Source organism: Netta rufina (genome assembly GCF_964035555.1).
Source record: "Netta rufina genome assembly, chromosome: 3".
In the NCBI taxonomy this organism is placed as follows: Eukaryota; Metazoa; Chordata; class Aves; order Anseriformes; family Anatidae; genus Netta; species Netta rufina.
In genome coordinates, this window is record NC_140125.1 from 63,613,188 (window position 1) to 63,640,826 (window position 27,639).

Genomic DNA, 27,639 nt, shown 5'->3' on the forward strand with positions numbered 1-27,639 from the left:
GCCCCCAAGTACCTACACGTGCAATAGATTCTTCACATAAATTAACAGCTACCATTTATTTTTCCAAAAAAATAGTGGTACAGCGAGGTGTTTTGTTTGAAATGAAAACTTGAAATAAACCTGAAAAGCTCCAAAGCAGCTCTTTTATTAGTCACAACAGAGAAGCAGTTTTCAGAAACCATTATAAGTTGTTTTCCTAACAGCACCTCCACAGATGGCCTCTCTGCAGAGGACTTATCTGCCCTGGTCATGAGAGAGGTGACGAATGGGTACAAGAGCAGACATCTGACTGGAACAGCAGTGTGGCTCTAGGAAAAAAAAAAAAACAAAAAAAACAAACGTGCATTCAAAGCAAAGCTTCCCAAGGAGCAGGAAGGCCAAAACCCATCTCTGCTGTTCTGTGTGCCCAACCCCTTTCACAACGCTTTCCTGTGAGCCCAGGTCTGCCATTTTTGAATGGAGCAGGTACTCGAACAAGAAACCAACCGGGAAATACAGTACTTTTATTTTAAGAGGCTACGGGACCTGTAATTTTGTTTAGAAAAACATTTCTAACAAAGTAAATATACAAATAGGAAACACATCACTTACATAGAGGACACCAAGCTGTTCTGCAGTGGAATGTGAACTGTTTAATAAAACCTTTCTTTTTTTAATCTTTGTTCCACAAACAGGACTATCAACAATCCACAAGTGTCAAAAAAAAAGTTGTTGTTTTTCATTTTAGATTTCAATAACCCCTCTTAAACACAGAATGGGCTTTACTTATTTTAGAAGTTGTTATAGCTACTTTAATGTTTCAAAACACTAATACACACTACATTTAATGAAAGTTAAGAGAGCTGTAGGTAGCTTAATAAATACTGGCTTAGAACCACAATGAAAACCTAGCTTAACTCAGTGTTATTTACAACAACAACAGAAGATCAGCTGAATTCCACTGTCATTTAAATAAACATTCTAGAGTGCATTAACATCAGAACACAGGTGGAAAATTATTCCACTGATTGCTTTCCTCTACTTCACTGCAATACTTAAGATTCCACAAACAAACCCTCTTAAAACCTTAACAGCTTTCAGTCTACCGCCCAAATGTATGATTTCACAGCATCCATGAATATCTTAACCGTTATTTATTTTTAATAAACCAATAATACAGAAAAAGCCTCTGGGTCCAATACTGATTCCAGGTTACAAACCACTGAAACAAAACAAATAAAACCCCTGTGATAGTTGAAACATAACCAAAGGTTGGCTTGAAACAGTTTATTACTACCAAGGTTTTAATAAATATTTCTTCTTAAGCAAGTTCACATATATGAGAGTTTAAGTATAATAATGTTTAAATTTTCTCTAAGAAATAAAACCACATATGAAACATTCAGTTTAATGCCTTATGTATATTTCTGGTATAATTAAAAGACAATAGCTCTGGGTAAATAATTATATTACATATTTATAACTATTGCAAGAATAGACATGTTTATATAATCTTCAAATTTAAAAAAAAAAAGCAAGATATACATTTGAGAGTATTAGAAGAGGACATTCAAATCTTGCAAATAAGATTATCCAATCTTATTTCCCAAAAAAATAAAAATCAAAATAATGCAAATAGTTTTCTGGCCCCTTCTCACCTCCCCTACTCCTTTCCCCCTTTCACACATGCAAACCAGAATTTCAACCAATTTACGTGTTCCCACCCAACTAGAAATGTGTCACGGTAAACAAACGTGGTTACAAAACTGTATCCCCTCTAAATTAAGAGCTCACTGGGGCCCAAACACATCGTAGTGTTTCACTTCTTAATTCTGTCTCCAAGGTTAGATATTATACTAACTTAGATTGGGTCATTAACTGCATTTATGTTCTATTAACAAAAAAAAAAAAAAAAAAAAAAAGTGAATCAACCACTTTTTAAAACTGTCTTTTTTCTAGTTAATAAATTACTGAAACTGACTCCCCTCGCACATGCCTTAACCTTACTATTCCACCACACTGTTTCTCCAAGGATATAGTGGGCACTAAATTAACACTTGCTGTAGTTAAACAGACTTTTCTTTTCTTACAAGTAATGTACCTGTAGGTACAGTAACATTCGTAAGGACTTAACGCGTAAATACAAAAGTAATTTTTGTAAACAGTTCTTATGTCAAACCCAATACAGAATGTTCAACGAAGCCTTCAAGTCACAGGTCTTTATGAGAGAAACAGCCTTATAACTCAAATATATACTCGTTAGCCAAACATATTCTTCGAAATATAAGAGCTGCCAGCGCAAAAGTCAGCAGGACGATCAGAACAGTTGACCCGGTGTGGTTGGCGTTGACTCTTGGCTGCTGCACCCGATTGAAGTCGGTCGAAGACGGAGCCCGTCTCTGACTCTGCTGCTGGGCACGGCGCTGCCGAGGGCTCAGAGACGTATTAGTGGACACTGATGGAGCACGCTCCTGGCTGGACGCTGCGCTGCTGTTCTGAGTTTCGGACTGAAAAAGAAACAGAAAGAGTTGAGGCAAAACAGTACATAAGAACTTTAGGAACTTCTTTACTGAAAGGGTTGTGAGGCATTGGAACGGGCTGCCCAGGGAAGTGGTGGAGTCACCATCCCTGGAGGTCTTTAAAAGACGTTTAGATGTAGAGCTTAGGGATATGGTTTAGTGGGGACTGTTAGTGTTAGGTCAGAGGTTGGACTCGATGATCTTGAGGTCTCTTCCAACCTAGAAATTCTGTGATTCTGTGTGATAAAACTAGTGATGAATAAAATCATCAGAACTAAAATGTACTCTCCAGATAATTCTTAATACTTGAAAGTCTGATAAAAACATCACTAGTAGTTAGAAGATAACTACTATTACTGTTAGTGTAAGGACAAAACTGATGTATGTAACAACCTTGAGAAGTCTATTTCAAGCTCCTAATTAGCAGTTCTATGGACATGAGAAGTCTGAAGAAAGCCTGTCAAACAATATTTGAATTCTAGATTAGTTTCAGATCAAGATACATCAAATATCTTTGTCTAGAACCTGCTTAACTCCTTGCCATTCAACAAATCTGTACTAATCCTCCAGACTCTAGAGTCTCTGAAGATTCGTAACGTCACCTACACTGAAGAGGAAGCAAGCTGGGGAGGACAATATAAGAAGGAGAGAAGTCCAGAGGCCTGTAATTAAGCACTGCTTCCTGTGGACAGCTGGGTTCTGCTCTCATCACCACCACTGGGGAAGCAAAACACAAATCAAAATCCCTGGACACAGATTCCTGCACAAGTCACTGAGCTCTGTACCTATGCACGCACACACCCATTGCCCTCTGCTGGTCACAGGTTGGGCTGCGACACCACAGGCAGCGACAAAATAAGCGACAGCAGCTGTTACGCAGCTCAGGAGAGTGTCGTCCTAAAGCAGAATCATCCTTCAGTTTGTAAGGTTGAAGCCACGGGCTCTGGTATTCCACTGGCCTGATCCTGCTCCTGATGCTGAAAGGCTCAAACTTGCAACATTACAGTGTTAAAACAGTGACACGGCACCGCTGTTGGAAATTAAAACTGAACTCTGTCAAGATGTTTAATTCTTGAATCAGGTAGCTGACATGACATATATATATATATATATATATATATTTATATATAAAGTCTTCTTTTCACTTCTCAGAGCAGATTGCAGGTACTTCCTTGTAATCCAACCTGCAACTATTTGCAAAGCTAGCTTCCCCCCCTAATAAAAGAGGTTATCATTACAGCAGGCAAAAAGGGAATTCAGGAGGGTTTGTTTGCTTCCAAACAGAAGCTTTTTAATGACACAGTATCCATAACCCTAAGCACTGTTTTGGCAAGTGAGCTGCTATAACCACAAAAGATATCCTTCCCACACCTGCCAGAGAGGGAACGTCCTCCGCTGAGTATCAAGTTTGGTGATGCACAAGACAGTAAGCCACACAAAGTCCCGTGACTCTGGCCACATATTCTGTATTTGGGGGGAAAAAAATCTTCAAACTGTCACCTGGTGAGTGATTTAACAAGTCCAGGGAAGAGACCTTTCTTTCCTCCCTACCCATCACCAGTATTTCCCCCCGTGTCTTATCAGCAATACAGCACCGATGTAATTCCTTGCCACATTTGACAGCTTGCCTGTTTACATAGGTTTCTCAAGCAAGCAAGCAGCCTGTGTTGCTTCAAAGAAAAATATTTTTAAATGGATTCATTTCCACCTGGGGGTTTATCAGCAGAGACAGCCAAGAACTTCACAAGCAGCTGTGGTGGTTTAATAACCGATGGGCTCCACCACACTGCTCTCCCCCTCTCATTCCTCAGAGGGAGAGGGGAGAAAACACAACCAAAAAAAAAGAAAAAAAAGAGAGAAAAGCTTGTGGGTTGAGATAAGGAGCAGTTTAATTAAAGGAAAAGAGAAAAAGCAAAGGCCACACAGAAGCAAAAGGAGAAGACAGTTATTCTCTGCTTCCTATCAGCAAGCAATGTTCAATTGCGTCTTGGGAAGCAGGACCTCAACCCTCTCATAACTACATAACTTTTTCATCCGACCACTTCCCCGGGTTTTATTTCTTAGCATGACCTCACAGGGACTGGGATATCCCTCTCTCAGGCTAGGTCTCAGCCTCTGCTGCTCAGAGAGCTGCACCACTCTCCAGCCTCCACCGAGCAGTCCCACAGACCGCAATGAGAGCACAGACACCGATGTTTAGGTGGTCACTGGGATGGCAGGTGGCCATCTGTAGCTGAGTCCGAGCTGACTATCTAGTATACCTTAACTCAAAATCATTCTTCTGTCAGATGTGGTAGAATCCCATTTTCTTAATGAAAAGGGCAAGTACTTTCATCACGTCAGCTTCCAGCAGGACCTTGCTTGCAGTCTGAAAACTCAAATGGGAGTAATCTGGGAGTAATCTACCATTACTTTGCCCTGAGGAGATATCAATAACTACTGAAAATTAAAAATAAAATAAAAAAACATGCACTTTTTTCATGAGTAGCCTAGTCAGAGGCACTTTGTCAGACCATTCTGCATTGGCTTCACAGTCCTCACAAGTACACAGTACTAGGTGAAAAGCCATCTTCATCACCACGTGTTGCACTGGAGAGACCATCTCTATCCCTCCATCTGCTTTTTAAACGACAGGAACTCAGGAAACATACACTCAATATTGCACTGGGGATGTACTTCATTTACAGCTTGAGAACAGGACAAAGAGGACAGGGTAGTAATTTTAAGTGTGGCATCAAAACACTGGCTATTGGTATGGCAAAATAACACACACACACAGGAGAGATGTACTAGTGTTGCCATTAATATAAATAATTGCCATTGCTAAAACAAAAGTACTAGGTTTTAAAACTTAATTTGACGTAAAAACCGTGGTTAACTGTGAAATATTTCAAGTCTTGGTGGCTCATTAGTAAGCTGTATTCCTGACAGTGATAGCTGACAGAAGGGAAAGTAAGTTCAAAGTATCTTTTCTTCTAATGGGATGAGAAATTCTTCAGCAATAAGAGCCCCACACAGAAGAGATGGAGCAGACTCAAAGCAGTGCCCATGCCAGTGACCTGCACCACTTCAGAGTGCTCTTTCATGCAAGAATTCAGCTAAACCTACCCCAGAAGAAGCATCACCGTGCTCGCAAATGCCTTGCTATTAATTCATTGCAAACCCCCCCCATCTATTCAAGTAGCTTAAAGGTACAAATCACAGGACAACTGCTGCAGAAAAGAACAAACTCACCCATGAAGCAGTCTGTAGGCGATTGCTTTCCCAGTGTAAAACCTAGCCTGCTGATTTTCACCTCTTCACCTACAGTTAGACCCTTTCCTTAGCATCTATTTGTTATAAGTGTCCCAAGACCAGAAGAAAGACAACACGACACAGGCAATATACTCCATTCTTCCTGCTTGATTACTGCTACTTTTTCCCTTCCGTAGTGTGTAACAGGACATAAGGTCCCATGACTTCAGAGTCACACATATTACATCTACTATTTTACAAAAAATTACCCAAGCTAATTCAAGGATTTAGCACTGGGTCTGCCTCCACTCTTTTTATTATCTAAGTGCATAAATTTCAAGTTCACAACAGCAACTTTTCTCCAATAGCTTTTAATTAAACATGCACTTGTGAAATAAGGGGTAAACATTTTATCCAAAAAGAGAAGAAAATAGTTTTGATGTTGTCCCATCTGTGACTTTCAACTTAACAAGGCATAATTAGGCCTTTCCACAAGAACCACCAACTTAAAAGAAATTTATATGTTCAAGAAGCCCATCTGAGCAGAAAGAACCTGAGATTTGCACGGACACTTTCATGCCTATTAGCACATCTAGGCCTCCGGCCTGTGCGTACTGTGTGAAGATTTCTGTATGTTTTAGCATGAATAATGGCTCCAGAAAATTCCTAGCATCCAAAAGGTGGCAACTCAGAGAAACAGGTATTTCTTTAAGCTCAAGGAATGCTTATGAAACAGCTCCCTTAAAACATTAATCCACTTCCTCATCGTTTACATGTTTATATGTATGACATATAAACATTTAATATACATTTCTACAACGTTTAAAGCTTTCATTTCACATAGGACTGCTCTGCTGTAAGTTAAGTTCATCATCACTCATTATACCGGCATAATTGAATGAAACTGTTCTCAGAAATGGGAGTAATCAAAATCAGCCTTTTCTGAAGTCTCTTTTTTTCCCCCTCCCTCAAGAAAATGCTACTGATGCTCCAGTATTTTGGCCAGTTCTACTATATTAGCCAGGATTTGTATTGAGAAGAATAAAACAAAATGGTTTATTAAATCCTGAACAATCTGGAAAAACCCTTCTCATGGAAAAAAACGTATGCTATTAGCATGTTTATATTTCTACATAGCTTGAAAATACGTTGCAAACATGCAACAGATGGTCTGACGTTATTTGACGTGTTTTAGTTTTTTTAACCAATCTGCAGCCCCATCCTCTCTAAAAAACACAGCTTAGCTGGGATTTGTCTGCAATTTATCAGTGAATTTAGATTGCATTTGCCACAGTCGGAACAGCAGCTGCCTTGGCCCACTACCAGGCCTCGGTCACTTCCGAATCTATTATGTAAACCCTACACCTACCGGCATTAAGACTTGAATCTCGTATCATTTACTTCAAACAGTAAGAATATTTTAGTCAAATTTACTTAGACCATAAAAGCAGGAAGATATTCTTAGTATTTAAAGGCTACAAATTATCACTGCAGCAGCTTTTGCCTCTAGCTAAGAATTCTATTGAAAAACATCTGTGATCTATTATGCGGAGGGTAAGTAGTACCTAAGACACCGTGATACTTTAATGAAGTGTTACCTCATACATTAAAGGATCTACTGGGAATATGAATGGATAAAAGAAAGCTATTTGAAGTTTGTTTTTTAAAAGAAGGAAGTGAAAACAAAAGATCGCTATTTCCAAAAGCAGCATCCTATTTGCTGAAGTTTTTATATGGATGCAGAAATTTTACAAGAAACATATGGACTCCATGCTCGGGATGAAGCCTCCTATCAGCTAATAGCACAGATTTCGTGTTCAGACTATGCACATAGATAAAGCTCAAACACAGGCCGTACCATTGCACTGGCTGGATCCTGGAATGCTCGAGCTGCACCATCCTGCTGGGGCTCAGGCGAAGTGGCAGAGCGGTTCGATCCTGATGAGTTTGAAGGCTCAGCATCTGACTTCCTCGATGAATTGACTTCTGCCTACAAGGAATAGTACATAAATACGCTTCAGAGGTGAGATCAAAATTACTCCAAACAGACTTGGCTCTTCTTGGAATGCCCATTCTAGGGCATGCTGAATGTAAGATTTACTGAAGTGATCAAGTACGTCAACTGCATTTCAACTCATCATCAGGTTTAAGAAAAACTAACTCTTAAGAAAAAAGACTATAGATGAACAAACATCAGTTCAGACAATATCCCAGTTCTATTTTGCATTTGTTGTTCTATTTGTTTGTACATAATAATGGGTGTAACATTAAAAAAACACAAATGAATGGAGCTACAAAAAATATTCAGAAGATCCAGGCCAAAATTATGCCAGAAATAACAACTTTATTAAAACTTCTGTTTCTCATGATCTTAAGTAAGGGCTGACTAATGCTGTCACATGTGGACAAATATAGCCTGTTTCTCAGCAGGGATAATTAGCCTCAGGTGCGTGCTATGTTAAATGTTAATCTATAGTGGTTCTAATCCCAAAATTGCCTCAGAGTCAAAATGGGTGCACGTGCATGGCCTGATTCTGTGTCAGGCAGCCAGAACTCAGCTTTCAGTATTTAAGTTTCAGCACAAGAGCAAAAGTAAAAATACCAGTCTTAATAATACTGTATTATATGATTTAGAAAATGTCTAATAAGCACCAATTCCCAGAGGTTAGGCCTCATGCTTTTGGAAATTTGAGACATTGGTAGATCTATAGTGACACATCGAGGATCATTAACAAGACCCTTGCTAAAACAATACACGTGCTTGCAATAATCCCTTTGGAATGGAGGACATCACATCATAGTCCTGAACCAAAACACTTTACAACATATACGTATCCAAATTTAATTAAAAAAAGAGGAGGAGAGGCATAGGACCAGGTCAGTTTTTAACCAGCAAGCTAGTCTTTCTCCCTCAGGAGTAGTGTTACACCTCTCTGATCACGTTATCTGGATTTATTTTTTTTTTCCTGCAAAAATTACAATTCCAAATCTAAGAACTAGTACCTGTCTTCAAATACAGATGTAAGTAATGCTACTAAGAAATACAAACAGTATATTAGAAACAAACTGATTATGTAGATAAGCTAATAAGATCACAGGATAATATTCTTCCACTTTACTATCTGGGGGGAGGAGAGAGTGGATTAAATTCCCCATTTCTTGATATATAATTTCTCATTTTCCTGAAATACTATGTCACTGAAATGATCTGAAGATGGTTTAAAGATTTAAAAATACTTCCTTTTGCACTGATCTACTATAAACTCTACTATTAGGATAGTGCAAATTATGACTCAAATGTGGGCCAAACCAAATCAACACAGAATCATGGAATAATTTAGGCTGGAAGGGATCTCTGGACGTCACCTGGTCCAATTCCCTCCTCAACGTAGGGTCACGTCCACTTGAGTTTGGAGCATCTCCAAAGCTGGAGACACCACAGCAACTCCAGGCCACATGCTCCAGCATTTGACAACCCACATGGTGAATATTCTTTTCCTATGTCCAGCTGGTACTTCCCTTCCTCAAACTTGTGACCGCTCTTTTTAATACTTCTGCTTTTTCCAAGAAGAGTTCCTTTAATCTTTTCTGTTAATCTCTATGAAGCATGTACACTGCAGTGTGCATTTGATTTATTAATTTATGAAAGGATTTCTAGTACGCTAAATATAGTAATACTAAAATTAAAAACATATATATATATATATATATAAAAATAAATACATTTTAAAAAGGTACTTCAAAGTTTCCCAGATTGAGTTTTTTTTTTTTTTTTCCAAACTAGTCTCTTTTCTCCATCCTTTGCTGGATCCTCTTACCTCTGCTTCTGGAAAAGCTAGAGAGAATACAGACCTCAAGGAAAGATCAACATATTTAAACATAATAATTAGGGTGGGTGGAGAACAAATTGTACTAGAGTATGCCTTGTGATGGCACCATGTAGATATACCATTTTTTCTGTTTTACAGAAATACAAATGCTATTAGTCATATCTTTTTTTTTCTCTTTCAGCTGACTGGAATTTACGGTATATAGCATCTAAAATGCTAGTAGGGAAGCTCACCCAATTATACATCCAACCTGCAATTTGATGTGAAAATCTTACCCCACAAATTGATAAGGAATATGTCCAAATTACTGAAAATGTTTTTATTCCTTGGTACTTATTCATACTATTATTTTGCTACAAATTCGTAAGTTGTATATCTCGGTCTAACATCACATAAATGTTAAACATCACAAAATATCACAAAGCCAATCAAAGCAGAGAATGTAGGAAGCTTAAAAAAATTGACTTGAGAAAAGGAGGGAAAGAGCACCCAGCGACAAGGACTAATTTGCCTTGTATTAAAGCAAAACAGAATGAAATATTGCAAAAAGATTGTTGAAACCTGAATTTTTGTCCATTTTTTTCCTCATCGAATGCTTTCTCTTAGGAGATGGAGTTAAACATGTGGATACATGGAATGCATCAATATTCTTTAGAGACTGATGCCCTTAAGTTTTTAAGGTTAAAAATGAAAAAGGTATGAAGCATAAGAAAAGTTTTCTTAAAAAGAAATTACGCTTAGATATTTCTAATATTTCTGTGATGAAGATTAGCAGTGCTTATTCAAAAACTAATCCTATACTTTTTAGCCCTTATATATTGTAAAGGAGTCAAGAGCAGCTAAGTCCCAACTGTTTCTCTGGGTAGCTCAGCTTGAAAACTCTGTGTCTGTAGTTCCTCATCCTTGTAAAAATATTTAGAAGTGTTTTTACCATAAGCAGTAGTACACACAAACTCAACCACATCAACATGTGTAGATGTGAGATCAAAAAGGAACACGCAGATCCTGCAAAATTGGCAGTGATGCTCACTAGCGGGCAATCTTCATTCTCAGGGAACACAAAAAACACAGTTTTTGGAACAGTGTTAGAAAAACATTGGCAATGAAAGGGACATACTAGCACTCCCACCCCGAGCAAGGATGCATTCTGCACCAATGCCACACTGCCATATTGTATTTCACTGTAGATCCCTGCCTTCATGCACAGCACTCTTCCTGAGTGGAAGAATGATGAGTTTAGTGGAACCCCCCAAAAAAAAAACCTGTACATGCAAGACATGCAATTTTCTACAGCACATATTTGGCTAAACAAACCTTACTTGTACTGAAACACAAGCTAGAGAACACATTTTTGGGTAAGAGTCACTTTCATACCAGAGTTCAACTTTCAGTATCTTCATCTGCAGAGTAGCTCAAAAGAATTTGCAACCATTTTTCAGTAGGAATATGTTTTATTCCTTTCATAAGCCAAAAGAAAAAAAAAATCACAAAGGAAAAAAAATTTAGGTTAGCTTTGCCCAAACTTTCCTAACATATTTATGATAAAACTAAGTCTGAAGAATTTAATCATCTTATTAGTGATTAAAAACACGGAACTAAAACTAACATACACTATTTTTACTGTAGTGTTCACCTCTGAAATTATAATTAGTCAATCACTGCTTGAGATGCAGAGTTTATTTATTGTCACATTCACAGAGATCTACTCTCATTTTTCTCTTTCAGTCTCTCCTAAAAAAACAGGTTTCCACATAGTGATTTGTGAAGGTTTATAAAATAACGTATTTCCCTCAATTTACAAATTTTTCATCCACTTTTTTTTTTTTCATATTCTGTACAGCAAAGAAAAAAGTTTAAACAGTTACTACACCTTGAAGCTAATTTGTCTGGCAAGTTCTTTAGCCTCCTTGTCCGCCTGGCTTGACCCACTTCCTGATGTTAGTGGTAAGAGGGCTGTCTTCATCGATGTGCCACACATTTCACAACAGAAGTCTTGTGACCTGGCCACAGAATGACATAGCTCAGAATGAGATGTTCTCAATGTTCTCGTGTGCTTGCTTAAGCAAACTATTTGCAAAACAATCCACAGAAAGATAAGTAGTTTCAAGACCAGTAGCTTAAAAGTACCTTTCTTCCCCAAAAAAATGCATTACCCTGAAAAAGGCAATGAAATGTATTAAGAATAGTCTATATCATAAATACATATTCCCTCCAACATTTAGGAAAATATTAGCTTACCTACATACTACGACTACCTAGTACTATATTAATAAATTTTAACTATGTTAAAACTTATTTTAGATATAAAGCAAATTAAAAGTGTACATTATAAAAAGTTAACTATTATTACAAATACTAAATGATACTCAGGAGTCTGCACCTCAAGTTCAGGAATTTCAGCTTCTGCTAGAGCATCACCTTTATTCTTGCACGCATATTTGTCTACAGGACATACTGAAGGCAGCTCTTCATGCTGACCAGAAATACACTTATTATACTACCTGGACCGACCCAATAAACCCAACAAGTTTATAAACCCTACACAGGGTTTATAAGCTTTGATACAGTGCCATGCTGCAGCTTCTGATTAGCTCAAAGTATAGTAGAATAAGCTTGCCTCTGACTGCAAAATAAGGCATTAGAGCCCTGGCGATCATTTAGTTCAGCTTCCTTGCTAGAAACAAGGTCAAGTAAAACTATTTGCCCAAGTCCATTTCCAGTCAGGTTTTGAATACTTTTAAGTTTGAAAAGAATTCCACAACCTCTCTGGACAACCTGCGCCAGTGTCTGATCACCCCTACAACAGAAGAGTGTTTTCTTGCATTCAAACTGAATATCGTGGTTCTCTGCTTCAGCCCACTGCTTCTTCTGGGCACCACTGAATAGAGCCTGGCTATGCCTTCTTTACACTCTTCAGGTATTAGTGCACATTGCTAACAGCCCACTGAGCCTTTTCTTCTCCAGACTGAACAGTTTCAGCTCTCTCAGTCTCTCTTCATATGAAACATATTCCGGCCCCTCAGTCATCTTCACAGCCTGCCACTGAACCCAATCCAGTAATTCTGTACCTATCTTGGATCCTGAACTGGACACAGCCCCAGCCTGGACCCTGTGCTCCAAGTTAGTCTCACCAGCACTGAGTAGAGAGAAAGGATCACCTCCCTCACCCTGCTGGCAATGATCATCTTAATCCAACCCCGAAGGCTGCCAGCCTTCTTTGCTGCAAGGGCACTTGGCTATCTCGTGGTCAACTTGGTGTCCACCCTGACCTGCAATTCTTTTCCTGCCAAGCTGCTTTCCCATCATTTGGCCCACAGCACATACTAGAACACGGGGTTATTCCTCCCCAGGAGCAGGACTTCACATTTCTGTATGTTGAACTTCATGAGATTCCCCTCAGCTCGCTCCTCCAGCCTGCCCAGGTCCCTCTGGACGGCAGCACAACCCCCTGCAGTATCAGACACTCCTCCCAGTTTCGTACTGTCTGCAGACTTGCCGAGAGTGTACTCTGACCCATCACACAGGTCATTAACGATGCTGAATAGCACGGGGCCCAGTATCAACCCCTGGGTACACCAGCAGCCACTGGCCTCCAGCTGGACTTTACACACCTGATCACAGTCCTCTGAGCCACGCGGATCAGTCAGTTCTCAACCCACCTCACTGTGCACTGACCCAGGCTGTGCTTCGTGATATTTCTCTATGAGGATATTAAGGAAGATAGCACCAAAAGCCTTGCTGTAGTCAAGACAGACAACATCTGCTGCTCTTCCTTTGTCCACCAAGCTAATTGCTCCATTGTAACTTAAAATTAGATTTGTGATTAATTTCCTAAAATTATTCAGAAGCTGTTACTTCAGATTTTTTTTTGTTGCTGTTTCATTATGTACTTGAGGGAAACGAGGCCTCATTATTATGTTTGTTTTCTCCATCACTCACACTAACTATCACCTCCATCACATTTATTTTCCTTCCGCAGCACAATTACCACCATATCATAATATTAATTATATCTCTAAAGAATGAATTAGAGATGAACCTCTAATTTGACCACACAATGTTGGCAGGAACACAGCCCTCTCAAAGTATTTCATTTGACTGTAAGTTCTGAGCTTGCACAATATTCAGGAAAAGAATACAGATACAAGGCATAAAGCTTTTGTTTTGTCTTTTAATTTAAAATGAAAGTGAGAGAACAGTCTTGAAGTGACTTTTCCTATTTACTCAATGCCTTACTGTAAAAGATACATATGTATGTACCCACAGTAACAAAATTAGTGCTTACTTCTTTGCAAGAGCTCTTCTTTCTTCTGGTGTATAATCTAGAGATCCTATTGCACCTTCACCTTTGGTTGGCATAAATCCAATAATGGCTAGTAAAGCTGTTCTTACTAAAATTGGGAAACAGAGATATAAATAAGGTTGCAGTAACAATGGTTACTTCATCTTACTCTTCACTCACTAATAAAAAGTTGCAGTTCTGCCCATAAAACTTCACTTTGTCCAAAAAAGCAGTCTGAATTTCGTACAAGCAGCACTGTTGGCTTTTTTGTTTGTTTTATTTTATACGGAACAAGAACTCTCTTTTTTTGAGCTTCAAATTATAAATGAAAGTTAAGGTCTTATACTCCCATCAGCCAACACAGAGAAAGAAAGCTAAGTTGTTACAACAATGCTGCATAAAGGTTAGAGACCAAAACTTCAAAAATGGGCTCCAAATAAAAATGGGTAGACAGATATTAATATAAGTGTGCATGTGGTGGAGCACCAGCAATAGAAATTGCACCCTATATTCTTATCCTATATTCTTACTCAACGTGAGGGTGATAATCTTTCAGTTCTCCTTAAGATTTGCAGTGTCGATGTCACTTCCATTTATTCTTCCAATACCGTAATAATAAAAAAATCCTGACAATAGAATCAGTAGCTTGTAATTCAATTGGGCTTTGTCAAATAAATCTATGCAAATAAATCAATTAACAAAAAAGCAAAAGCACAAAGTGTTATTTCTGCTCACTCCTCGGTGAAGACCAGAAGTACAGTAATTCCAGGGTTTCTTAGAATTCACGTAGGCACACAGGAGTTCTGCTTTACATCACTAAGAATTAGTTTTCTTGATGAACTGTTGGTGAAGTAGTACTGCAGTATAATTTTTCAGTTTAAAAATCTAGTTGCTCAGTGCAGGTAACATTTTCTAAATAATTTATTACTTACTACTCCATGAAGGCTGCCATGTTTCAGGATGATGCCCTGAGATGCTTAAACAAATTTTCTTCCCCACTTCAAACCTGCCATTGGCCTTTAAAGGAAGAATAAGGATATCATAAAATGTGCTTGATTTTTTTTTTTGTACAAGTTATAACAATGATCATCAAATAAGTCTATACACAAACAATACTTGACAATTGTATCACTGCCAATCTCACAAAAATGGCATTTGGCTTTTTGAACACAGAAGTTTGCCATTTGCCTCTATTCATGCATGAAGAGACCCTTAACTGATACCTCATATGTTCCAATTCAACACAATGGCTTTCCTGTTACTCCTTTAATCCGTACAAATCTGGAGAGCCTGCAAAGCCATAGGTCTGTGAAACTAGACAGAAATATGGGCCTTCACTGATACCATAGGCCTTCTTTACACATGCCAAGAGACACCAAGAGGGCCCACGCAGGCAACAGAAAGTTTCGACAACCACATCAGCAATTGGGATTACAACTGGGGAAGACTAAGTGCCAACTTTCATGTAATGACAGAACACCAAAGTCTTGGAAGACTTCTGGTATTAAATTCTTGAACACCTTGAAAGACTTCCAATATTAAATTGGCAGCATTAACTGTACTATGTCACCCTTCTTACAAAAATAAGTTCTTTCTTACAAAAATAAGTAAATTCCTTAAGTACAGGAACCTCTCTCTGATACCCAAGGTAAAACCAATGAATAACATAAAAAAGAAAAACTTGTAAACATTCTTACCGTCAGCAAAATAATGCTTGGTGGTTTCATGGGATACTCAGGTGGTAATACTATTCGCCCGTGATAAATTCCTCCGTCAAAATCTGAATCTGGAGGACCTCTAACAGTAAAGTGCCATTCAAAAAGATTATCCTAAAATGCCCACAAAAAGAAACATGTCAAAGAAGTAGACATCTAATCACCATTTTCTTGCAACAAGGACAGGCTAAAGAAGAAGCAAAGACGGAGTTTTAGGAAAACAGAATCAAATGGAGAGTAAGACAACCAACAGTATACAAAGATTTTGCCTAAAAGGATAAATGGTGTAGCTTCCTGGTAGTTTTCTTACAAAAGGGCTTTGTTGGTAAATTCAAATTCATTATTCAAGGTTTTCATACTACTTGCACCAGTTATGACAAGAGTTTCTCCCTGACAGATGGAATATTCCAAGACAAATAAAGGAAAACTTGGTCTTTGCCCCATTGAATAGTAGTTTCTACAGAACTGAGAAGAGGCCCACTCCAAGTAAGAACGTTAACAGCCTCCCCTGTCAAGGTCCCTTCTGTGCCCAAGGCAACTCAGGTCCCAGAGAACTTCCATCCTCGTTTGTTTCTCCACAAAGACTTTTGTAACATCTACCTTGCCTTACTGCAACAGGCAGAGTTTGGAACGCTTTTGTTGGGCATGTAAATAACTTTTCCTCAAGTATTATTTCTTGGGGGTTCTGTGTTTGGTTTTGTGCATCAGACCTTGGGATGCTCACAACTCCCTGAATATTTACACACAGAACAACTCTTACTGTTACCACATGAGTCCAATGAAGCTTGCTGCTGGTGAATGAGATCTCATAACTAATGCTGAACATTGGTATCACATGGCTGTGACTGCCCATCTAGCTGTAACTTTTTCAAGGATGGAAGGGAAATGTCGACATTTCCAGCACTTCCCATCATCTGTCACTGTTCTCTTCCCAGTAAGTCACTGTTCTAACCCCCAAAAATAAGACTTTCATTTAAATTACAATAGCATGAACTAGACCTTAAGTTTCACCTCAGAAAGTAGAAAACAAGTTACAGACCAAAACTAGTCAATAATAACAAAAGCTAGTCAATAACAACATATATTTTATAGCACCTAGAAACATGCTACCAGCTTCAAGCATGTATCCAAATGTCAGATTTTAAATACATTTGCATATGGAGAACATATAGTATACACCACACTGCCTCATTACAAGCGCCTGTAAACACATGGAGAGACAAACCTCCAAGGGCTGTGCATGATAATGATCTGTAGGATCCTTCAGTTCTGCAGCCTCCTTCATCAAACGTTTGACGGCTGAAAAAGAGAAAGCACAGAACATGAAAAGACAGAAGAAAATTAATGCATACTGCACACAAAAATGCGTAAACATTTCCTGAAGAGCTCCCTTCAGCTAAGTTTTTTCAACTCACCGCAGCTTCTTCACTGGAGTTAATAATCCGAGACAAAATATCGATTACTCACACTGAATAAATCTTTTAAATGAGTCATGTAGCACAGAGTTATGAAAAATATGCTGTGTGGTCTCAAAGTTTCTCAAAAGAAACCCTTAACACTGTGGCTAAAGCAGCATTGTGTTATTAATTGCACCAAAGACTGAAGGAAAACCAAATGTCATTGACAGAGCTTCAGTGTTTAAATAGAAGATGTACACGACCACCAAACCTAATATTTTATCATAACAAGCTTTTTCCTGACACCTCTCATGACTGTTAGATGGCTCGTCCCTTAATTAATCCAAAAAAGGTGACAGTAAGACTTGAGAAAAACCATCACATCAGTAGCAGAAGGAGATGTGGTTTTATACCACATTTGATAACGCACATGCCCAGCTAGAAAAAACTGACCCAGGTCTTTGTAATTTGAACCTGCTACTGAGGTAGGACACAAAGGTATTTTTCTGTCCTAAATTTAGGCTAGTCTTCAGCTACCCTTTCCAACCGTCCATTTCAGAACCAGCATCATGATCTTTATTTTCTGCATCACCTTTTTCCTTTCCCTTCAGTAAGTTTTGTCCCATCACTTGTCCAGCCAGGCGCTCTCATGAGCATCGTGCATTAACTCCTAATAAACTCAGCCAAATCAGAAAGCAAATTAAACACAGCAATCACAGACAAGAAAATGTAGGATGTCACCCCATGAATGAGGTTAGGTAGAATGTCCTTACTATCCCCAAATTACTGAAAAAAGAAATGAAAATAGCTCTGTCACCTCTTTAAGAAGCTATAATGGGAGCAGGAACCCTTACTCCATCACCCATGTTCAATTCAAACCATGGATGTCCCTCTCACTTGTGTAATTACCTATATAAAAAGAGGGAGAAAGACTGCCCAAAGTCCCTTTTAACAACAGTGTTTGGTAACACTGCGAATGAACCATAACTCTGATTTACAAAGCCAACTCCATGGATTTACTCACCTTCCTGGTGCTATGAGTGAAGCTACTCTAACCTTCCCACAGAGTAATCTGAATTTCAATTTACTGTGAAGAGTCCTTTTATTTATTTGCACTACCTGACAGCTATAAACGACAGCATAAAGTTTGAAAACTGCACTTCTTACAGCCCAAAAAGCAAACAGACTCCATGGGAACTGGCTGCTGCCAGCCGTCCTCCTCCTGCCACGGCCTCCAGGAGGTGTCGATAAAGCCCTGCAGAACCCACCAGGTCCCGCCGCAGGCAGCAGTGGCTGGGATCCACCAAGAACAACTTGGCTCCTTCATCTGCAATGAGGTTTACCAGTTCATTAGTGAGGAATAAGGAAAAAAGTCAGCCTAGACAAGAAAAGGTCTGTCTGGATACTTCCCTTCACAAGCCGAAGAAAGAAAAGTGGGAGACAGAGCAAATCCCATCAAGAAAAACCATCAGAAGACCAAGACGGCTGCCAGGTGTGGACTGCAAGCAGCTGGGCTGCAGGTAGGCAGGATTCAAAACCATAAGCAGTTTAAAGCATGGTTTGGTTTGTTTGTTTGTTTTGAAAACAGAAGCCAGGCTACAGCTATTCTATTTTAATGAGCCTGTGTAGAATATATAGGAAAGAACCTGAAACACTGCTCTACCCTGTGAACATGAAATACTCCAAAATACATCATTTAGCTTTTGTACACCATAGAGATAATTTGCTCGTATGAAGTTTTCAGTATTAAACAACCGAACACGTCTTCCGAAAAAGCAGCACGTGGATTTCCACATGGTTGAGAAATGTCAACGCAAGTTGCCCAGATCTGGCTTGATCACCAAGGATTCACCCTGAAAACATGGAACATAACGCTTTTCAAACCCACTAAATTTGTTAAATACAAGTTGCAGTATTCACGAACACTGCCCCTCCTTTGGCTAATGGAAACCGCAGTGGAAAAAATGAAAATCATTTCCAAAAGTCTGCCTGCAACAAGTACCCAACACTCATCCAGGCTTCATTAAAAAGAATTGTGATGCAAAGCGCGGCATTTCAGCCCACTTGAAATCACACTGAGTCATCCAAGGAAAAGTTTGGCAGTGGCAATTCTGAAAAATGAGAACATTTTGGCCCCATTCAAAATAAAAATTGCAAACTGTCATCAAGTCAAAAAGCATCCATTGTTTTTGTTTTTTTTGGGGGGGATAACACAGTTAACAAGCAGAATTTGTGTGATGTACACATATACAACTTGATGACTTGCAGCTTTATTTCTGTCAAAAAGATGTGTCCTGGTCAAATCCTGCTTCATGGGATGTTTAAGCCATCCCACAACTTCGCTTTGCCACACACAATGGCTTCTCCTGAACCTGCCCTGAAGTCACATTCACGTGCTATTTTGCCCATTCAGAATAGTCTGCACCCGGTAGTCCAAAAAAATACTCTGTACAAAAAAATAATAATAATAAAAAAAAAAAATCAAATGATCAGCCTTCATAAATGTAAATATTACTGCTTAAAGAAAGGATGGGATTTGAACATCTGTGGTGTTCATCTTAGATTTGTAAAAATAAGGTGTAATATTCTACTGCTATTATGAAAACACAAATAGCCATAAAATAAAGCAATTCCATCTAGCCTTACAGCAGCCTACTAACAAAGCAAAGCTCTGTATCTAACAAGGTGGAATTTTAGCTCATTTTTACATTATCAATGAAGGCTACGTAGGGCAATGAAATTGAGTTGATCAAGATCACCGTGTGATATTAATGGCAATAATACATAACAATGCAAAAAGTTGTATTTTCACATAACAAAGTCGGCACACTTTTCCTCACTGAAAGTCCAGAAAATGTGATCCAAGCAATTCAGTTCCAACTGCCTCTAACACTTGGATTGTCAGTGAAACAAGTCTGTGTTTGTGATCAGGCTCACATGTGGCAATATCTTCCTCCAATGGATAGCAACCAGTTAATTCTACCCATTTTCAGTTCTTCTGTTTGGGGAAGAAAAAAAATGTACAGAGACAAATAAAGCGAGGACCCAAAAATAGCTGGCATAAAGCTAGGGATCTCAGTCTTTCAAGTTGACTTACCTGATCTGGAAAAGGAGAAATAAAACAATCTAATAGCTTTTACTGCTTCAGGAAATGCTGCCTGCTTTTTCTGTTTCGTTTTTGTCTGATGGCAGCTATAAATATTTTTTCCATTTTTAATGAGATTTAGAGGTCTACACAGGAGAAATACAGGAAAAGCAATCCTTGGTTTTCAACGGCTCTGCTGACCAAGATAGGCAAGATGTAATTTACTTATCAAATCCAAGTTTTCCCATTAATTTTATTAATAAAAGTCCCATAAAATATCTCTGGGACGAAGGGTTTTAGAACTACTACCTAGAGCCCACTTAACCTGTTAGCAAAACGCAGGCCATTTTCATTCCTGTGTGTCTATTAATACCACCACTACCTACAATGAGAAAAATACCATTAGAAAATAATAAAAGAAAATAGCATTAGCAGAACGAAAGAGCGTATCGTATTTCAACAAAATTGCTCGATGAACTTTAGATGGATGACGTTTTGGGAAAGTCCTTTGAAAACCAGCTGCTTTTCCCCCCTGCATCACCCTGTCCCATGGCCAGGGACCATTCTGTATTTGTAGGGAAAAGAGAAGCCAAGTTGCTAAAGGCAAGCTGAATCTCAGCTAAATGGAAAAATATCAGTGAGGTCAGTTGGCGGTTCCACCGCACAGACACTAATCCTGGCTCATTTTTTACTGCACGATCCAAATTTGTGTGTGTTTGTTAAGTACACAGGATTTCTTGTAAGACAACAACACTCAATGAGCTTTCACATTTTAAGCTACAAAAATAAAAGATCACTGAGTGGTGTGGTCACTAAACAAGCACCGAGAAAGCATTTAAAGCAAAGAGTCATATTTGACTCATATATCTGGCTTTCCAGGCTGGATAGCTATGAAATACTTCTATGACAGCTGTTTAATATGGACAATCACACTTTTAATCATAGTTTTTAGTGTTTGTACTCTCTAGAAGCTGGTTTATTACAACTACACATAAGGAGACAGCAACAGGTTCCCACCAGCTACCTGCACAGTGCCAGCGGATAACTGCATGCTACTTGCTCCCTTACAGACATCATTTTCCTCTACAGCTTAAAATATGCGAATGATCATAGTGAATTAAAATACAATAAAAGGGGAAAAAGGCACAGGAGACAGAGTACCCTGAAATAAAAATTATTCTCCTTTTGCAGAATAGTGCCAAACAGCATCTACTCTAGAAATAAAACTGCACATTACTTACACTTTTGTCCTCCACCTCTACATTCTTTGTCCCTATTCATTTCCCTCCCGTTTTTCTTATCCTTTCTGAGTTCACATCTGTCTTCAACTAGGTTTTTGAGCTCCTGTAAATATTTATAAATATATATTTATATTTTTGTATATCATTTCATAAAAACGCCACTTAACACGTAAAATTTGCATAGCGGTTTGTATAGTCATTTAGCCTTGAATCAAGACCACATTTAAAGTTTCCTAAACAGTAAGCTATGTGGAACTTCTTTGTGACGGGGACACTTGAGCTTTTCTTACATCATCCAAAAATCAAATTCCTGGAAAACAGCTGGCCAAGTCCTTAAACCACGAATGAGGAGAATATACTACGTATTCTGTTTCTTTAATACTCTTCTCCAACGATTCTCCAAAATTTCCTGCTGCCTCAGTCTATGATGGGACAGCGGACTCTGAAAACTCAACAACAGGAGGCCCTTGCATCAGCCCAAAGCTCATTTACATACAAGGATTTCCAGATTTTGAGTCTTCTAAAATTAGAAAGCCAACAACAGAAGCAACCCATAAAGCTAACAACTCATCCCATAGCACCAGTGATCACCTTATCAAACCTTCATCCTCCAGCGATGAAGGAATGTGCAAAATGAAGAAGAAATTAAAAAGCTGGTCTCAAGCAAACTGCATCACCGTTTCACAGTCATCTCTAACTGAAGCCTACTACAGTTTCAACATTACTCTAAACATCTGAATCTATGGAAAACAATTTCTCTAACTCTGTATTACAGAAGTCACGTTCCTCTGTCTAAATAAAAGCAAACGGAGACAATCAGGTCTGCTTGCATCACGTGCTGCTTCTGCTACGTTCTCTGTTAGAGAAGTTCCCATTTCATGCTGATCTTTTGAGATAATACAAAAAAGTATCAGAAAACTGAAACGTGCAATTGCAGAACTATAACAATTGTCTGGAGGAGACACAGGTTCCCAAACTGCTTTTATTTTAAAACCCAGTTTGACAGCTGCTTTAACTTTTGCTACAATAACAAACGGAAGCACCACTTGCCAAGAAACACCATTTGCCAAGAAGCCAGCCAGCTGCTGTACATCTTCAGGCCCTCGGATACATCCTTCCCAAGGCCCACAAGGTTCCTGCACTCATACAAAGTAAAAGGAAAGAAAGAAAAAAAAAAAAAAAGTACTTTTAACTAAACTATTCTCTCCTTGCTCTCATCCTCAGGAAGGACGGGCCTTTTTTCTTTGTCTCCCTGGTACAGCACTTTTTCTGCAGCTACATTTCAAAACTGTTCAGTCAACTTAACACAGAACAGGATAAAGTCTATCAAATTTAAAGTGCTGGTTGAAAACACTAAGATCAAACAACATCTTCAAGTTTAATCAAATTTTAATGTCCATTAAACCTTCTATTTTTCTAAAAATCAATCTTTATTTCATTCACAGAAGACACTTAGCAGCACAGCACCCACCGGCTATTTCCTATTGACTGGTTGTTATGCACAAAGAACTGATGCACGCTTGGCGGCGGGGAATACTCCTTACTTGTCAAAAATATAGACTAGAGAGAAAAGTACAGTTCATCGGAAAAGCATTTATTTACCCTGCAGCAAGCACAATACAGATGATGGCTAAGAGGATCACAATCTAGGCACGCTGTGTTCCCTGCATGCCTGAGATGCACAGGCACTGTCCCTGGGCAAATGCAGGACGTACGTATGCCCCATTTGCTCTCCGCAGCCCCACCAGGCAGCCTTGAGATAAAGAAGTCTGCTAAAAACAAATAAAAACACACTGAAAACAAAATATCTCTGTTCTTTGTAGGCTCTGTGTGAGTAGCTATTCATAATTCCTCACACATCTCAGTGCTAATACCTGCTAAGACGCCTGGTAACATCCCACGTGAAAGAGGAGGCCAAGGAATCCTGTCGCTACGAAAGCACGACTACAAGATTTGGGGTCTGCCCCGCAGCAGCCTGAGGGTCACAGCGTTTGAAAAAGCCAAGCGCTTATTCCAAGTAGGTGTCTTACAAATTTCAGCAACAGGGCTGTTCCTGAAGCATGGCGAGGATGAAGTCTGTGCTGTAGTCAGCCGAGCTTTAATACTGCTAGGAGAGGTTTATTGGCCATACGGTAGCAGGCCGTATACATTGACTAATCCATTGCGGAATCCTAAAGACAGAAAACAGCTTGCCCTTTTAGAAGTGCCAAGAATAGATATAAAAATATGAAGCAAAACCTTAAAAAGCTTTGCCTTGCTGAAGCAATACAAAGACCCCTGAAGTACAGCGTGTGTGATTCTTCCTCTTCCAAAAATTAATGGTGGGAGTAGAAAGTTTCAGGTGAATGTCTCTGTACCCCTTTGCCCTAAAAGGGTGACCGAGAGAAGTCAGCATCCCAAACCCAGACCCTCAGCAGTCACACCACACAACCCTGGATAAGGCAGAAGTGCCAGAGCACCCACAGCACTCGGCAGAGAGGCAGCAGGTAGGGAACAACTTGATTTGCCTCGTGGAGAGACACCATCTTGTAGATGCGCTGGGATGAGCTAACATCTACTGGAGAAACCCTGATGAGGAAGGAGATGAATATATAGCCTAGCAGCAGCCAGACAGCAGGACAAAGCTGTGTAGCAATGGTGTTCTTTACATAGTCTATCTGGAAGCATATTTGTTCACAAACCCAGTCTAGCACACCTACTCGCAGAAGAGGTGCCCACGCAGCCACGTATCACCACTGACGAACTTCAGCTCGTGTCACAGCTTTACAGCAGAATCTGGCTTCAGAAGATCAACAAAAGCACAGGTTTCTGCTAACAAAGTTTTCCTATTTAAAATGTTTTTCTCTAATTGTACTCAATTTTTTAAAAAACTACCATAATTGTTAAAGTACCATACTAAATGCTGAACGCTGTAGGTGGTATTTGCTCTCTTTAAAACTACTGAGCAGGCAGAAGTCACCATCTGGAATCAGAGTTTGCTCAAGTCCAGAACGAGATTTCAACAGGCAAAGCCCCTCCTGCAGGTACAGAGCAGTTAGGTTCTGTCACTGTTTGAAATGGTAGACAGGGTGGATTTGTTATTAAGTATTTCAGTATGTTTACATTAATTAAAGCCACTGTAAGATTACGGCATTCTACATTTCTGTCTTCAGCCTTCGGTTGAACAGGCAAGTGTAAAAATGGATATTAAAACGCACATTTAACAATAACAGATCTGTAAAATAGATAGAAGCATTAAATAACTGCATACACGTATCCACCTGGTTAGCAAAAAGAAGTGGTAGGCTAAGGGCAACAGCTGTATACAACCCAGTCAACTCATTTTAAAGGCCAATAACAGTTGAAGAAACAAGATTTATTCTGAATCTTTTGGGTATTGAATACCTTTTTCCTGTATTTTTAATGAAAGACTCCAACATGTTAAGTGAATATTGAAGTGTTTTACAAAACAAACTTTGTATAGACTTCGTATAGACCTTCACCGTCCATATGCCACAGAGCACATCTGACTCGGGGAAGTGGTATTGACCCACCGTATGAATCATTTGCCTGTCCCAAGCGAGGTTTGTTTGCCGTGGAGCTGCACAGGTGGCGATTTCAGCAAAGGGATTTCTGCCTTGAAATACAGAGGAGCTGGTACCAGCGGAGGGGAAAAACTCTCCCCAGTGAACCCACGCGTCTGTGCCCGCTGCGCCCAGCTCCCACGGGCACACCACGCAGGTCACTGCCACCGTCCCCAGTGACGTGGCACACCAGGGGTGGTGAGAGTGTTTGGGTGGCCTTGGCAGCCCCCACAGCCACCATGCCCAGCATGGGGGAGGCAGGGAAGGGGGCACCGAGCCTTCCCCTGGGAACAGCGCGGTGCTGGATAAACGCGAGGAGAGCACCGCTTGCTCCGCGCTCCCCATCGCCCGGTTATGCAACCTGGGCGTGAGGAAGAGGAGGAGGAGGAAGAGGAGGAGGAGGAGGGAGGGGGCAGAAGACACACTTTAGCAACAGGTCGGCCACCCGGGAGGGGAGCTTGCTGTGGCAGCAAGCCTGCTACTGACACCGGCCGAGCCCCTCCCCGCCTCGCAGCGCGGCGGCAGGGCTGCGGGACGGAGCCGCCAGCACCTGCAGCGGGCAGGGGGAGCACGGGCAGAGCCCGGCCCCACAGCACCGGGCTGCTGGGCTGGGCTGGGCTGGGCTGGGCTGGGCTGGGCCGGGCCGAGCCGAGCCGAGCCGAGCCGAGCCGGGAGAGGAGATAAAGGAGAGGAGATAAAGGCGAGGAGGCGGCTGCGGCACGGCCCCGGCTCCCCCCCAAGCCCTTCGGGCGGTCCCCGCTGCGCCGCCCCGGCGCTGCCCGCGGCCTTACCGGGGTTCTTGAGGTTGTAGCGGCCCTCCATGGCGGCGGGCAGCGCCGAGGCAGCGGGGGACGAGCGACGAGGAGGAGGAGGAGGAGGAGGAGGAGAAGGAGGGACGGGAGGAGGAGGAGGAAGGCAGAGCCCGGCCCCGGGAAACTCCCCTGACGTGGCAGCGGCCCCGCCGTGGCCGCGGAGGGAGGCACCTGCCTCGGCAGCACCGCCCCCGGGCTGCGGCCATAGCGCCTGGTGTTTGTTTTTTTTTGTTGTTGTTGTTTTGTTTTTGTTTTTATTCCTCTGGAAGGAAGGGAGAGGGAGGTGGCATCCCTGAGGTGGCACAGGGGTGTTCAAGGAGAGGCTGGAAGTGGTGCTTGGGGACATGGTCAGTGGGTGACAGTGGTGGTGGAGCAGGGGATCTCGGAGGTCACCTCCGACCCTAATGGCTGTAAGGAGCCCAAGGACCTCATAACAAGAGCAGAGTGGTTTAAAAAACACTTCCAGCCCTCACAGGCCCCACCAACGCCTCATCCAGAAAGATTTAGCTGTAAGATTTACTAGCACCACGTTTGCTTGCTTATCACGCAAGTCTAAAACAGTGCCACGCACCAATTAGTTTAGGCAAGAATTAGCAGCAAAAGCAAAGCTCAGCCTGATGGGCAGATCCCCCTTCCCATGTCACAGGGCCAGAGGAATTGTTGTTTGCATCTACAATTTTGGTCTCTCAGCTGCCTGGTAACAGCCACAATCCACTTGGGATAGCACTTGTAACAACTTACAGCTAAGGAAATGCATACCAAATTAAAGAGTTCATGTTCTCAGCAGTCTCAGTTTCACTTTAATTCCCTGCGAATGAAGAAACATGTCTGAGCTTTTACGTGGCTTGTCTTCAACAACATGAGCTTGACACCCTTGTTTCTAGTTCAGAAATTCTCCTTAATTTTGTCTAGGCTACTTTTATATCCCTTTCTTCCACATGAAACTAATTTTTGGTGCGTTTTGATGTCGTAGTTCTCTTTTCCCATTTCCTTCTTTGCTAGAACAGCAACAAAAAACAGTTGTAAACCAAAAAAAAGTTGCATACAGATAATGCAGAGAATAATACACAGTTGCATACCTCCTCGCACTCTCAGCATTGCAAAATAAGGTGTTACACCTCCCTTTCCTGTTCTGTTGTGCAGTGACATTGTGGTAAGAGCAAAAAATAAAAAAAAAGTAACCTGACTCCATCTGACTGAGTAAGTGCATTTTCAAAAGGGAAATGTGAACTTCCTTTTTACAGGGGGAAACTCTACAAATAACGAGTAAATGACGTGTAGCAGAAGGGAAGGAATGGCTTTGGGATTCCCTTGTACTCCAAAAGCACCCCATGGGATATTTAACGGCCAACAAGTCTCGGTGACATCTCAGCTTTTCTCATTAACAACGGCTGACACAGCTTCCTGAGACAGTGAGCTGAATGCCCTGGGTGTCACGTTTAGGGACCATTTTGGTCATTTCTAGCTGTTATGTCCCGTCTTTCCTCACTTGTCCGAGCCACCTTGCTGTGCAGTGGGAGGGCTCTGGGACTCTCTGGGACTAAATCTTGCCCTGCCTCAAAACAGCAGTAGTATTTTGCACTCAGAAATCTGGAATTCTATGTAAAAAGAATTCGGGATCTACTTTGATAGGAGGTATTTCAAATAATGACACAATAATGTGAATAATGGCATCAATTGAGGAGTGATACATCCTAGAGCAATATATAGAGATTATAGAGATATATACTAGAGCAATACAGAGTTCAGCTTTCTCTCCTGGGCTCTGGTTTTGAACCTGGCAGCGATGTAATTTTATATATTTTGAAGAGGAAGCACCTGTAGCTAACATGAAACAGGGTTTTTTAGCCCAAAATAGAAACACAGTCACTGTGACTACGTAGCAGCTAAACACTATTGAAAATAAGCTGAACAGACATAAACGTGAAGTAACAGAAATTCACTGACGGGTTGTATGTTTTTTCCATTTAATTAAGCGACAT

General features: G+C 40.5%; 1 protein-coding gene across 2 annotated transcripts; it reads right to left on the minus strand.

The window, feature by feature from the left end:
• Positions 1 to 197: 197 nt before the first annotated feature.
• On the minus strand, positions 198 to 25,718 carry UBE2J1 (ubiquitin conjugating enzyme E2 J1). Of its 2 annotated transcripts, none has more exons than XM_084284310.1 (8): positions 18,124 to 18,312; positions 16,785 to 16,858; positions 15,542 to 15,673; positions 14,777 to 14,861; positions 13,848 to 13,953; positions 11,433 to 11,562; positions 7,591 to 7,722; positions 198 to 2,486 (listed from the first exon to the last, which is right to left on the minus strand). In XM_084284310.1, exons 1-8 carry the CDS (start codon positions 18,281 to 18,283, stop codon positions 2,217 to 2,219), a joined length of 1,089 nt encoding a protein of 362 aa, XP_084140436.1. In that variant the 5' UTR covers positions 18,284 to 18,312; the 3' UTR covers positions 198 to 2,216. The 2 variants fall into 2 exon arrangements, with proteins under 2 accessions (XP_084140436.1, XP_084140437.1); XM_084284311.1 differs by lacking the exon at positions 18,124 to 18,312 and adding an exon at positions 25,637 to 25,718 and having other exon boundaries at positions 199 to 2,486.
• Between the last annotated feature and the right edge of the window lie 1,921 nt (positions 25,719 to 27,639).

Coding starts and splice junctions, on each gene's coding strand:
- UBE2J1 (XM_084284310.1), bottom strand. CDS start 18,283: ATGAAGGAGCCAAGTTGTTCTTGGTGGATCCCAGCCACTGCTGCCTGC. Junction 15,674..16,784: donor ATCATGCACAGCCCTTGGAG/GTTTGTCTCTCC, acceptor TGGGCATTTTAG/GATAATCTTTTTGAATGGCA. Junction 2,487..7,590: donor AGGATCCAGCCAGTGCAATG/GTACGGCCTGTG, acceptor TTTCTTTTTCAG/TCCGAAACTCAGAACAGCAG.